General features: G+C 43.5%; 1 protein-coding gene across 1 annotated transcript in view; it reads right to left on the bottom strand.

Moving 5' to 3' along the window:
* LOC120943116 overlaps window positions 1-4974 on the bottom strand; it is a 38079-nt gene extending 33105 nt beyond the window's left edge. Inside the window, exons 1-2 of the mRNA XM_040356237.1 lie at window positions 4791-4974; window positions 1001-1091 (exon numbers count right to left, since the gene is read on the bottom strand). Of these exons, the coding sequence (XP_040212171.1) occupies window positions 1001-1046 (46 nt within the window). The 5' untranslated portion in view covers window positions 1047-1091; window positions 4791-4974. The remainder of the gene's footprint in view (window positions 1-1000; window positions 1092-4790) is intronic.
* Window positions 4975-13988: the final 9014 nt, after the last annotated feature.

The raw sequence follows: 13988 nt of genomic DNA, 5'->3' as shown, positions 1-13988 counted from the left end.
GGCGGAGTGGAGGTGTGTAATTCAGATTTTATTTTATTTTTTAATTCTGCACTGACTGTCTTTGAAATTGCCCCTGCTCCTGTTCAATGTGCGGTCATTACCCAGTATGGCCGATTGTTCACTTATCGTTCTTCAGTACATGCTATTTCTAAATAGCCTGGTGTGGACTCAAAATTTTGGACTCAAAAAATGTTTTTTAAAGCGGAGTTCCGGCCACAATTTCACTTTTTAAATATAAATACCCCTGTAATACACAAGCTTAATGTATTCTAGTAAAGTTAGTCTGTAAGGTCCGTTTTGTTAGGTTGTTACAGCATTTAGACAGTTTATAAAATAGAAATTGACTGGGGCCATCTTAAGTGTGGGCATCATGAAGCCAGGCTGTATGACTTCCTGGATTTCAGCCTTGAGGATCTCGCACATGCTCAGTGCTGCACAAGCAGTGTCAGATCAGGTTTCAGCACCTGTGCTGTCCAAGTCACATGATTCTTTGAGACTGGGGAGTGCACAGACTCCTGGAAAGTTACACCCACTACATTCCCAGGAGTCTGTGCGGTGTAGGTTAGGAAGCATTAAGCACCTAGGTGCAGGAAGTGGGAAGATTAACTATTCTGCCTAGCAACAACACTTTGAAGGCATCTAAAAACAATTTTTTTTTTCATAAAGGACTAATGACATTTTTTTAAAACTACTGATGTAATGTTATATTTATGGGTGGAACTCCACTTTAATCAAAGCAGGCTTGAGCAAGGTGGCCCTGAGTTCCAGGCCGGGCCTTATCCAGAGCTCCCAGGGGTGAAGATTGTGTGTTTCTACCCCATTAGATGCAGAGTCCATGTGAGAGTCTATGTTGTGGAACTGTGGGGGGCCAAGAGGACGTCTGACCAACAAAAAATATAATTTTGCCTATGTATGTCCCCGCTACATCTACACCACATTACTTTCCCACTCCTTAGCTGTAAAGCTCCTTTAGGCAATAAATTAAATTAGAACCACTTACATGAACGATGCAGCAAAAGTAGAAATATTAATCTTGCAGATTCCATGAAGCCTTCTTCCCCCGCAGGTAGGCATCAAATGATCTATTGTGTCTGAAATTGGAACATAAACATATGTTTATTCATTTTGAAGTACTCAAGGTGGACAGGGTGACAAAATGATCTTATATTTGGTAGAACTTCAGTCAAAAGTGTTTTATTTATTCAGTTACTCAGAATTTGTCTTCTAAGATCGCCCCAAGGCTGTAATGTGTGCATTCCTTGAGACAGCAATATAAGTTCTCAAAAAAAAAGGGACAGCGTAAAAATAAAAATAAATAAATAAATAAAACGTATTTTTAAAGCAACCCTGCACCCACTGCCCCATCCCCCCCCCCACCTATGCTCATACGCAAAGGTGAAAACATGCACGCATGCAAACAGTGATCATCTCACACATGTGAGGTATCGGCGCAAAAGTCAGATCACGGGCAGTAATTTTAGCACTGGACATCCTCTGTAAATCTAAAGTGGTAACTTGTAAAGGCTTTTAAACGTTGCCACGTGACCCGTGAATAAGTCACGTGACTAGTGACGCAACGCGTGGGGGAGGAGCTTAAGTGACGGGATGCACGGATGTGCCGAATGAGGAACCTGTTGAACTGAGCAGCATAAACATTCTTAATCTGTGGATTCGTGAGTGCTATCACTGCAGTTTGCTGTTTCTTTGCTTATGCAGTATTATGCTATGTCGGTTTTCTCCTCTCTTTTTTACATATACCTTACCTGAGTGTTGGTGGAGCGTGGTGGAGCGTGCACCCTGATCTGATCCTTGACTGTTGTTGATAGCATTACAAGTGATTATCAGCCCTATCACCTGAGACACAGTGCCTGTGTGGTGCGGGAGTGTGCCGCTGATTAGATCCATGATACTCATGTGAATGGGACTAACATGAACTGTTAACCCTTTTGTTTACCATCAGGATCTCCATCCCCAGTTACTGCTGATGCAATTTATCACATAATTAGTTGATTTTAGCGCAACACTATAAGTTTATTGTCATTTTGGTTTGGTTCACCTTTTTTTGCTGCAGCTTTTATCATTTGGTTATTAATTGTGTGCTGTAATTATTAATTAATAGTAGCGCTGTAGCACCTATATATATATTCTTAGCAAAATGTACGTTGTTTGTTGCCATTGCACAGGTGCGTGCAATTTTAAAGCGTGACATGTTTGGTATCTATTTACTGTGCAAATATTTACATCATCCTTTATATTTTACCCCAAAAAATAAATAGGTTATGTATTGTGAAACGGAAAGTGAATCTCCGGCGCTTGCCAAGTGTGTACACTGGATGTGTATAAAACCAATAAAAAAAGACTAAATAAAACTGTGAAATTGCTGCTCAAATCTATAAAGAGAACATAAACACTATACGAGAATGAAAGGGAAGTGCATACGTGCAAAATATAGTGTCGAAAATGATGTAAGGATAAAAAATAAAGTCCAATAACTACAATATTAAAAGTACCAACAATAATATAAACATGAGCATCAAAATAGAACCAAATATAAAAAGAGTCCTCTGTCCAATTGGATTCTTATAAATACAGTATCCTAAATGCTTCAGGCAGTAATCTTCCTTATATATGAGCTCACAGAGCGCTTACCTCACCGATCAGAGAATCGAGCCTTATGCCGCGTACACACGATCATTTTTCGGGTTGTAAAAAACAACGTTTTTTAAAAATGTAATTTAAAACGATCGTGTGTGGGCTTCAGAGAATTTTTCGGGTTCTGAAAAACGGCCAATTTTTTTTTTCCGAACGTGCTCTATTTTTTCACAACGTTTTAAACGTTGTCGTTTTAGCTTCCTTTACCTTAGTGCAGTCCTCCTTCACTTACCTCATCCTTCCATTTTGCTTTTAAATGTCCTTATTTCTTCTGAGAAATCCTCACTTCCTGTTCTTCTGTCTGTAACTCCACACAGTAATGCAAGGATTTCTCCCTGGTGTGGAGAAAGCCTCTTGAGGGGGGAGGGGGCGAGCAGGAGTGTCAGGACGCCCACTAACACACAGCTTCTTTTCTCTATCTGCAAAGTAGAGAGTGTCTTGACTCTCCTGTAGTCCAAGGGAGGGGGCGAGCACGACACTCCACACCAGGGAGAAAGCCTTGCATTACTGTGTGGAGTTACAGACAGAAGAACAGGAAGTGAGGATTTCTCAGAAGAAATAAGGACATTTAAAAGCAAAATGGAAGGATGAGGTAAGTGAAGGAGGACTGCACTAAGGTAAAGGAAGCTATTTAGGGAAAAAATAAAAATTCCTTTGCAACGCCTTTAACCATTTCCCGCCCGGCCCATTGTAAAATGACGTCCATAACGGACTTCTAACGATCCGGGTGGACGTCATATGACGTCCTGGGCTTTGTGGGTGGATATCTGAATGATGCCTGCAGCTAGAGGCATCATTCAGATATCCTTCTCTTGTGCCGGCGATTCTGCACAACGTAAGAACGATCATAGCGGCGGTTCCGCCGCTAGATCGTTCTTACAGGCGGCGGGAGGGGACATCCCCCCCCTCCCGCCGCCATCCGGTGCTTCTCCGGGCTCTCCCGTGCCATCGGGGGCCCGGAGAACGAATCGTCCAGCGCTGGCAGGAAGCATAGAGATCATCTCTATGACCGCCGGAGGACCCGGGCGCGATGTGATGATGTCACGCCCGGGTCCCCGTAAGTGAACAAAGCCGCAATTGCGGCTGCTAAGCAACAGTAAGCATGAGATCGGTGAATTTTTTTTTCACCGATTTCATGCTTTCCAGCCTGGAGGAGAGATGTGCGGTCTTATTGACCCTGCATCTCTCCATAAAGAGTACCTGTCACACACATTCCTATTACAAGGGATGTTTACATTCCTTGTAATAGGAATAAAAGTGATAGTAAAAAAAAAAAGAAATAAAAAAAGTGTAAAAAAAGAAATAAATATGTAAAAAAAAAAAAGAAATACATTTTTTTTTTTTAACGACCCTGTCCCCAGTAGCTTGCGCGCAGAAGCGAACGCACACGCAAGTCCCGCCGACATATGTAAACGCCGTTTAAACCACATATGTGAGGTATCGCCGCGTGCGTTAGAGTGCCAGCAACAATTCTAGCACTAGATCTCCTCTGTAAATCTAAACTGGTAACCTGTAAAAAATGTCAAAGCGTTGCCTATGGAGATTTTTAAGTACCGAAGTTTGGCACCATTCCATGAGTGTGCGCAATTTTAAAGCGTGACATGTTAGGTATCTATTTACTCGGTGTAACATCATCTTTCATATTTTACAAAAAAATTGGGCTAACTTTACCGTTTTGTTATTTTTTTTAATTCATGAAACAATTTTTTTCCAAAAAAAAAGGCGTTTGAAAAAGTATTGCGTAAATACCGTGCAAGATAAAACGTTTCAATGACCGTCGTTTTATTCCCTAGGGTGTCTGCTAAAAAAAACATATATAATGTTTGGGTGTTCTGCGTAATTTTCTAACAAAAAAAATGATGATTTGTACATGTAGGAGAGAAGTGCCAGAATAGGCGCGGTATGGAGGTGTGTATAAAAGCCCTAAAGAGCGAGCAGATTATGGGTATAGCAATCAAACCGTGTTCAATGTGCTGTTTAATCCCTTAAATATTTTTTTAAATTTCATAAATGAATGATGATGTGTGACCTGCATTTATATCAGGGAACTCTAGATAATAATTAAACGAGCTTTAAAATAAAAACATTTGCACACCTAATACGAGTTTATAAAGAAAAGAGAGATTTTGAATACTTACACGTTCTGCTTCATATCATGTGAAAGTGAAAGGCGATATGTTTATACAGACCCGTCTCGGACACACCTCATTCCTGCTTTGAGTTTGTTTAGCCACTTGCTTACCGGGCGCGTAAAGCGGAGGTCCGCCCAAAAAAAAACCACATAAAAGCCAGCAGCTACACATACTGCAGCTGCTGACGCAGAGCGGCCCCAGTGTATGGATCTGATGGACCAGCGGAGGCTGAGAAACGCGTCATCCTATTGGCTGCCCGGAGTCCCCACGTCACTTCCGGTCGTACGGCGATACGTTGCGTTCCACGCTGGAACGCACGCCGCTCTGAAACAGCATCCACGGCTCCTGGATCTCTTGCATCCACGGCTCCCTAATGCTTTGGACTTCCATCTTCCACGGTGCCATGACATGAGACTAGCCGGTGTGAAGCCCCTGTAGCTGCAGATGATACGCTGTGACACTGGACCAGCCGTTTTTCCCTACCATGCCTGTGTTATCACTGGTTTTGTGAGTAACCAATTTACTGTGTACAAAATTATTCGAATTAAATCCCTACTTACTGCACTTAGTTTGGCGCATTTTCCTTCTTGTTTGTATTTTTAATAAATGGACACTTACCTGTCCTGGAGTCCAGCGATGTCGGCACCTGCAGCCGATGTTTCCCATCAGCTGTCGGGTGCTGCCGCCTCTATTGCGGGTAAGGGAACCCGTTTCGGCTTCACGCCGGGAACCCTACTGCGCATGCGCGAGGCTCCGCTCTTCTCATCTACTGGCCTGGCAGCTGGGGGAGGGATGAGGAGGGAGCCCCGTGCTGATGTCACGGGTCGCAGCCTGGGCTCCCGGAAGTGGGAAAGGATACCTGTCCCCCCCCCCCCTGAAAGGTGCCAATTGTGGCAGGGACGGGGAGGAATCCGATGAGCGGAAGTTCCAATTTACGGGTGGAACTCGGCTTTAAACCCCCTTCCTGCCCGGACCAATTCACAGCTTTCAGCGCTCTCACACTTTGAATGATAATTGTCATGCAATGCTGTACCCAGATTATTACTTTTTATCATTTTTTTGTCCCAACAAATAGAGCTTTCTTTTGGTGGTATTTAATTTTTTGCTAAAAAAAACTATAAAAAAAACAAACAAAAAAAATGTTTTATAGTTTGTTATAACATTTTGAAAACAGGTAATTTTTTTCCTTCGTTGATGTGTGCTGATGAGGTGGCACTGACGGTCACTGATAGGCTGCACTGATGGGCACTGATAGGTGGCATCGATGGGTGGCACTGATGAGCAGCACTGAAAGGTGGCACTGATAAGCGGCACTGGTAGGTGACACTGATAGGCAGCAATGATCGGTGGCACTGATGATGAGGCACTGATAGGCATTGATTGGCAGCACTGGTGGGCATTAATGGGTGGCACTGTTAGGCAACGATAGGTGGCACTGTGGGCACAGGTAGGTGGCAATGGTGGGTACTTATAGGTAGCATTGATGGGCACTGGCAGGTGGCACAGATGAGGCAGCCGTGGCTCTCTGTGTGAGGGACTGATGTTGCTCTGACAGTACCCCATCTTTGGTGTCAGTGAGAGGAACTGTGCCCCATTGTTGGTGTCATTAGAAGGAAATTGTTCCTCATTGTTGGTGTCAGTAGGAGGAATGGTGCCCCTTTGTTGGTGTCATTGGGAGGAATTGTGCCTCTTTGTTGGTGTCAGTGGGAGGAATTGTGCCTCTTTGTTGGTGTCAGTGGGAGGAATTGTGCCCCATTGTTGGTGTCATTGGGAGGAATTGTGCCCCATTGTTGGTGTCATTGGGAGGAATTGTGCCCCATTGTTGGTGTCATTAGGAGGAATTGTGCCCCATTGTTGGTGTCATTGGGAGGAATTGTGCCCCTTTGTTGGTGTCATTGGGAGGAATTGTGCCTCTTTGTTGGTGTCATTGGGAGGAATTGTGCCCCATTATTGGTGTCAGAAGATGAAATATTGCCCCGAGGGCCAGATAAAAGCAAGCAAAAGGCGGCATCTGGCCCCCCGGGCCGCAGTTTGGAGACCCCTGAGCTAGAAGATTGTGTTTCTTTCAGTAATGCGCAGGCCTGTTGCTGTTGGGAGGCACCATGTGTAGAGCCTCGGTCATATATGGGAAAGCTGCTTTGTCACTGGAAAAAAAAATGAAACCAAAAAGTACCTGAAAAGGAAGAAACGTTATAAATACCGGGGCCCTCACCCCTTCATAACGTCACTGCTCTTCTACAGAAATACGCCACCTGGTGGTGAGGGCACCTCGTGGCTCAGCTCTGATAATATTGCTGGGAGCTGCAAGCTGTTCTCTGACAAGTCAATTTCCCGGAGCCTCAAGGCACATGAGCATTTCAGATTGTGTCACTGTCTGAAGCCTCATACACACATGGGTAGATTCAGGTAGGGGCGCGCAATTTTAAGACGGCGTAGCCTAGCGTGTTTACACTACGTCGCCTTACGTAAGAGAGGCAAGTACATGATTCTCAAGGCACTTACCTCCTTACTTAGGGCGGCGTAAAGTGTAAACGCGGCGGGCGTAAGGGCGCCTAATTCAAATGGGTTGGAGGGGGGCGTGTTTAATGGCAATGAGGCTTGACCTCACGTTTTTGAAGTTTTTTGGCTACTGCGCATGCGCCGGTGCGCTAAGTACGCCGTACGGGCCTATTGATTTCGACGTGGACGTAAACTACGTAAATCCCGGTTCGCGGACGACTTACGCAAACGACGTAAAAATTTTGAATTTCGCGGCGGGAACGGCGGCCATACTTGACATTACTATTCCACTAGAGCCTAGCTCTAACTTTACGCGGCCTATCTCTTACGTAAACGGCGTAAAAGTACTGCGTCGGCCTGGCGTACGTTTGTGAATCGGCGTATCCCCTCATTTACATATTCTACGCTGACCGCAATGGAAGCGCCACCTAGCGGCCATCCAAAATATTGCAATCTAAGATAGGACGGCGCAAGCCGTCGTATCTTAGATAGGTTTAAGCGTATCTCTGTTTGAGCATACGCTTAAACATAAGTCGGCGTAGATTCTGAGTTAGGTCGGCTTATCTACTGATAAGCCAGCCTAACTCTTTGTGAATCTACCTAAATCAGATTATCGGACTCATTTTTGGCCGTTTTTTGTATGCTACTAGTCTCATGTGGAAAGTGAAGAGGCTGCTCACCATACAAAAATTCTCATATGACAGAATTCAACGTCACAAGTGATGTATTGGGGGGTTATTTACGAAAGGCAAATCCACTTTGCACTACCAGTGCAAACTACAAGTGCAAAGTACACTAGAAATGGCACTGAAAGTGTACCTGGAAGTGCAGTAGCTGTAGATCCGAGGGGGACATGCAAGGAAAATAAAAAACAGAATTTTAGCTTGCACATGATTGGATGATAAAATCAGCAGAGCTTCCCCTCATTTCAGATCTTCCCCTCAGATTTACAGAGACTGCACTTCCAAGTGTACTTTCAGTGCAATTTCAAGTACACTTTGCACTTGTAGGGCCAGATTCAGACAGATCAGCGGATCTTTAGATCCACGTAATCTATCTGATTTAAGATCCGCCGCCGCAAGTTTTAGAGGCAAGTGGGTAATTCACAAAACTCTTACCTCCAAACTTGCGGCGGCGGATCGTAATTCCTCCGGCGGAATTCAAATTCCGCGGCTAGGGGGAGTGTACTATTTAAATCAGGCTCGTCCCCGCGCCGATCGAATAGCGCATGCGCCGTCCGGAAATTTTCCCAGCGTGCATTGCTCCAAATGACGTCGCAACAACGTCATTGGTTTCGCCGCTTACGTAAATGACGTCCATCCGTATTTGCGAACGACTTACACAAACAACCGTAAAAAATTAAAATTTTGTCGCGGGAACGACGGCCATACTTAACATTGGCTGCGCCTCATAGAAGCAGGGGTAACTATGCGCCGGGAAAACCCTCACGTAAACGTCGTAAAAACACTGCGTCGGGCCCGCGTACGTTCGTGAATTGGCGTATCTCGCTGATTTACATATTCTCGGCGTAAATTAGCGAGAACGCCCCCAGCGGCCATTTTTAAATTGCAGTTAAGATCCGACGGTGTAACACAGTTACACCTGTCGGATCTTAGGCATATCTATGCGTAACTGATTCTATGAATCAGGCGCATAGATACGACCGACGCAACTCAGAGATACGACGGTGTATCAGGAGATACACCGTCGTATCTCTCTGTGAATCTGGCCCGTAGTTTGCACTTGTAGTGCAAAGTGGATTTGCCTTTCATAAATAACCCCCATTGTGTTGAATTGCTTTTTTCATTTCTGAGCATGCGTAGTCTCGCTCTCACGATTTTTTTTTTTTTCGTACGAAAACCGTACCAATGAAACGAAAATCAGACGTTGAGTTCACATCCAACAAAATTTTTATAGTCTGCGCATCCAGCTTTTGTCATCCGCAAAATCGGAATCGGCTTTCGAACGCACCGTACTAACGATCCCAAAATCGACAAATCGTTCGTCAGACGAAATTTTCCTTCTGCTTTTCTGATCGTGTGTACGGGTCTTTAGTTACACGTAAAGCGAGGAGATTTGTTTTGCGCCGTCGTGAACTTTTGCAGAAAATGTGTTTAGTTATAACAGCGTAAGGGTTAACTTATGAACATTATCAAAGGATTGTAATTGCACATCATTGATAAGATTGCCTGCAGTGTAAATACACTCCCATTATAAAGATTGTGTATATTACTGGGGCCGCACCCAGCATGCAGCTGGGAGGATCTTTATAATTATAACCTTCCTAGCAATAAGAAAGCTGGGGCCGGGGAAGTGACAACGTGTGGAACTGAGCACTGCAGGATGGCAAAAGTGGCCATAAATCACAAGACTGGCTAAACAGAATGGCAGATTCTTGGGCAGGCAAATCACTACACATAAAGGGCCAGATCCACGAAGAAGTTACGTCGGCGTATCTATTGATACGCCGCGTAACTTCAAGGATGCTCCGGCGTATCTTTGTTTTGTATCCACAAAACAAGATACGCCTGAATGGGGGCTAGATCCGACTGACGTACGTCTTAGTACGCCGTCGGATCTTAGGCTGCATATTTACGCTGGCCGCTAGGTGGCGCTTCCGTTGATTTCCACGTAGAGTATGCAAATTAGCTAGATACGCCGATTCTCAGAACGTACGTCCGGCCGGCGCATTTTTTTACGTAGTTTCCGTAAGGCTTTTTTTGGCGTAACGTTACCCCTGCCTCTATGAGGCGTACGCAATGTTAAGTATGGACGTCAGGCCAGCATCAAATTTTTCGTCGTTTGCGTAAAACGTTCGCAAATAGGGCTTTGCGTAAATTACGTTCACGTCGAAAGCATTGACTATTTGCAACGTGATTTCGAGCATGCGCACTGGGATACCCCCACGGACGGCGCATGCGCCGTTAAAAAAAAATGTCATTTACGTGGGGTCAAGTTGAATTAACATAAAACACGCCCACATCTTTGTCATTTGAATTCCGCGCCCTTACGCCGACACATTTACGCTACGCCGCCATAACTTTAGACGCAAGTGCTTTGTGAATACAGCACTTGCCTCTCAAAGTTGCGGCGGAGTAGTGTAACTACGATACGCTACGCTTGCTTAAAATTACGCCGATCTACGTGGATCTAGCCCATACTGTATGGACTAAACTAGGGCTGCAACTAACGATTATTTTCATAATCAATTAGTTGGCCGATTACTGTTTTGATTAAGCGACTAATCGGATAATCTTAAAAAAAAAGTGTGGTGTACAATTTAGTTAATATGTAAATAAAAAAAAAAGGCAATTTTTTCTTAAATATCCATACACAGTGGTAATGCCTTCTATTACCTCCACTTTCTCTGGGTTCAGATGCTGATTGTAACGGATTGGCCCGTGATACCCAGAGACTTTTGAAGGATGTGGGGTACTCCTGTGCCAGCTTCACCAATGACTTTTGGGTCATCCTATGTTCATTAGGGGCATAGGATGACTGAGAAATTATATCTCGGATTACATGAGATGGGACAGTAATGATAATTCATGTATTGCAGGAGATCTTGGAATATTACAAGTTGTTATCCTGACCTCAACAGGTCAATAGAGTGTGATTCATTCAATGTGTAACATAGACTGTTGAGATGCTAATTAAGTCCACCTGGCTGTGGTGATTGGGGCTGCTGTGATTGCATCCTGTTGTCCATTGTGCTAATTTAGTCTGCTCCTAAGATATTTCATTGTGTATGCTAATGACACTGTTTTGTGTGAAGATACTATTGATAATAGATGTGGAATGTGACTTGTCAGTTGTAGTAATTAACTCCTCTAGATTCGGTGCCAGAAAGTTTGACCTTTCAGGGGTAGGGAATTAGCATGTCAATTATGTTTAGTAAAGGAATGTATTTTGTGTAACAGGTGAGGATAACTTGTCGCAGAGCTAGACCATCTGGGTAATGAGTAGTAATTAACTCACCTGAATGTCATTATCTAAAAGAATGTGGATTGAGGGGGAACTCGTTAAGCACCCATTGTGTGATGTTTTGGGTGGAGAGTTTCATTGTCCCTGTGATTACTGTAGCATGCTTGTAACTGTATATAACAAGGCTGAGTTACCATTAAAGCATTCATTCATTTTGGAACCAGAGACAGAGCTGTGTGTGTCTCATTCTTCTGGGGAATTCTAATGGATCGTGTCTGCTGGATTGTTGGAGTGTCGGATAAGCTGTCTTGGGTTGGTGGAATGGAATATCGTAAAAGGTGTTAACCCCTGACCGTTACAATTTATGCTGATCTTCCCTGCACAGAGTCATTAAATAGATTTTTTTTTCTTAACAAACTTGTTATACTTACCTGCTCTGTGTAATGGTTTTGCACAGAGCAGCCCCGATCCTCCACTTCTGGAGTCCCTCACTGATGCTTCTGGCTCCTCCTGCCTTCAGAGTGCCTCAATAGCAAGCTGCAAAGTATAGTATAGAGCGCCCGCTATAGCAAGGTAAAAAAAAAAATCTGCCTTTAGAACCACTCACTTCTTGCCCAGGACTACATGTCCCATGAGGCATTGCTCCTCACACTTTCACATTCACAAATTCTCAGGCACTTAGTGGCATGTATGGATGGTGTACTGAGCTGTATGTGTGCTGCACTGTATTTCCTGATATGTAAACAAATAATGCATTCTGTATGCAGGCCAACTAATCAACTGGCCGATTAATCGATTATGAAAATAGTTGACAACTATTTTCATAATCGATTAGTTGTCGATTAATCGATTAGTTGTTTCGGCCCTAGACTAAACACTTTAATACTAAATGGCATGAAAGAAATAATACTACGCTGATACAGAAATACACATCATATCATAATTAATAAAATTAATACAATACTTTATTTTTTATTTTTTTGCTCTTACAACATTCTATCTGGCACAATAAGCAATGTAATATATATAAAAATTAGTATTCACAACGCTACAAATACACTTATGGGTGTATTTATAAAGAAATCTGTAGCGCTATTCATCCTGTAAAACTGAATGTACATTTATTGTGTGCAAATGGGGGGAAAAAAATGATGTTATTAGGCTATTTTCTCTTCAGGTTGAATGTTCTACATTCATACGAATAGAATAGACAATAGAATAGAAAATACCCCATATTATGGCCACTAGATGGAGCTGATGATCACAAAATATTTTTTTTTATACAATGATCAGCTCCATCTAGTGGCCGCATTGCATATTTTTTCTCCGTTTTACTCTATTCTGTATCGATAAAAAACAACAACATTAGACCTGAAGAGAAAATAGCCTAGCAACATTCATTTTTTTCCCTTCATTTGCACAGAACGAATGAACGAATGTTCAGTTTCTCAGGATGAATAGCTCTTTGAATGCTTTACTATTACATCCCATAAAGATGTACAGCTGGCATTATCAGCTCACTTCAAAAGGCAGAGATGAAGCAAGGAATACTTGGAGGCTCGTATAAATGGTGGCATACTTTTTACAGAAAAGCAGCAGAGGGGACACTGATACAGAGAAAAGGGCATGGGGGACAATCAGTGTCATCTTAACAGCTTAACCACTTGAGACCCGCGCTATTGACAAAAGACGTCAACAGCGCGGCTCTCAGGTGCCAACTGGACGTCTTTGGACGTCTTTTTAAAAGCATTACCCTGGCGCGCCTCTGGGGGGCGCGCAGCGGGTAAACACTGTGCCGCCGCATCGCTGGGGAGCGCGATCGTCGGTGACACAGCAGGTAACAGCAGGGACGTGGAGCTCTGTGTGTAAACACAGAGCTCCAGAGGAGAGGAGACCGATCTGTGTCCCTTGTACATAGAGACACAGCCTCGGTCACCCCCCCTCCCCCCACACAGTTAGAACACACCCAGGCTACACATGTAACCCCTTCCTCACCCCCTAGTGTTAACCCCTTCCCTGCCAGTCACATTTATACAGTAATTAGTGCATTTTTATAGCACTGATCGCTGTATAAATGTGAATGGTCCCAAATTTGTGTCGAAAGTGTGCGATACGTCCGCCGCAATATCGCAGTCCCAGTAAAAATCGCAGATCGCCGCCATTACTAGTAAAAAAAATAATAATAAAAAAAAATTGTGTTCCCCATTTTGTAGGCGCTATAACTTTTGCGCAAACCAGTCGCTTATTGCGATTTTTTTTTTTTTTTACAAAAATACGTCGAAAAATACGTATCGGCCTTAACTGAGAAAAAAAATATTTTTTTTAAAAAAAAAATTGGGATATTTATTATAGCAACAAGTAAAAAAAAAATATTTTTTTTTTTAATTGTCGCTCTTTTTTTGTTTATAGCGCAAAAAATAAAAACCGCAGAGGTGATCAAATACCACCAAAAGAAAGCTCTATTTGTGGGGAAAAAAGGACGTCAATCTTGTTTGGGAGCCACGTCGCACGACCGCGCAAATGTCAGTTAAAGCGACGCAGTGCCGAATCGCAAAAAACTGGCCAGGTCCTTTACCTGCATAAAGATCCGGGTCTTAAGTGGTTAATGAGGTTCCATTCCTCCCAATGGCACTATTCCTCCTGCTAAGACCAATGATGGAGTACTATTCCTCCCACTTTTCCTCCCACTGATATCAACCATGGGGTACTATTGCTCGTGCTAAAGCCAATGTTTGGAGACCCCCTGATCTAAACCATTCCATTGTAGCTCTGGCTGTACTT

This window comes from Rana temporaria, chromosome 6 (assembly GCF_905171775.1).
Source record: "Rana temporaria chromosome 6, aRanTem1.1, whole genome shotgun sequence".
Classification (NCBI taxonomy): Eukaryota; Metazoa; Chordata; class Amphibia; order Anura; family Ranidae; genus Rana; species Rana temporaria.
This window is presented reverse-complemented; position numbering and strand designations above follow the sequence as displayed.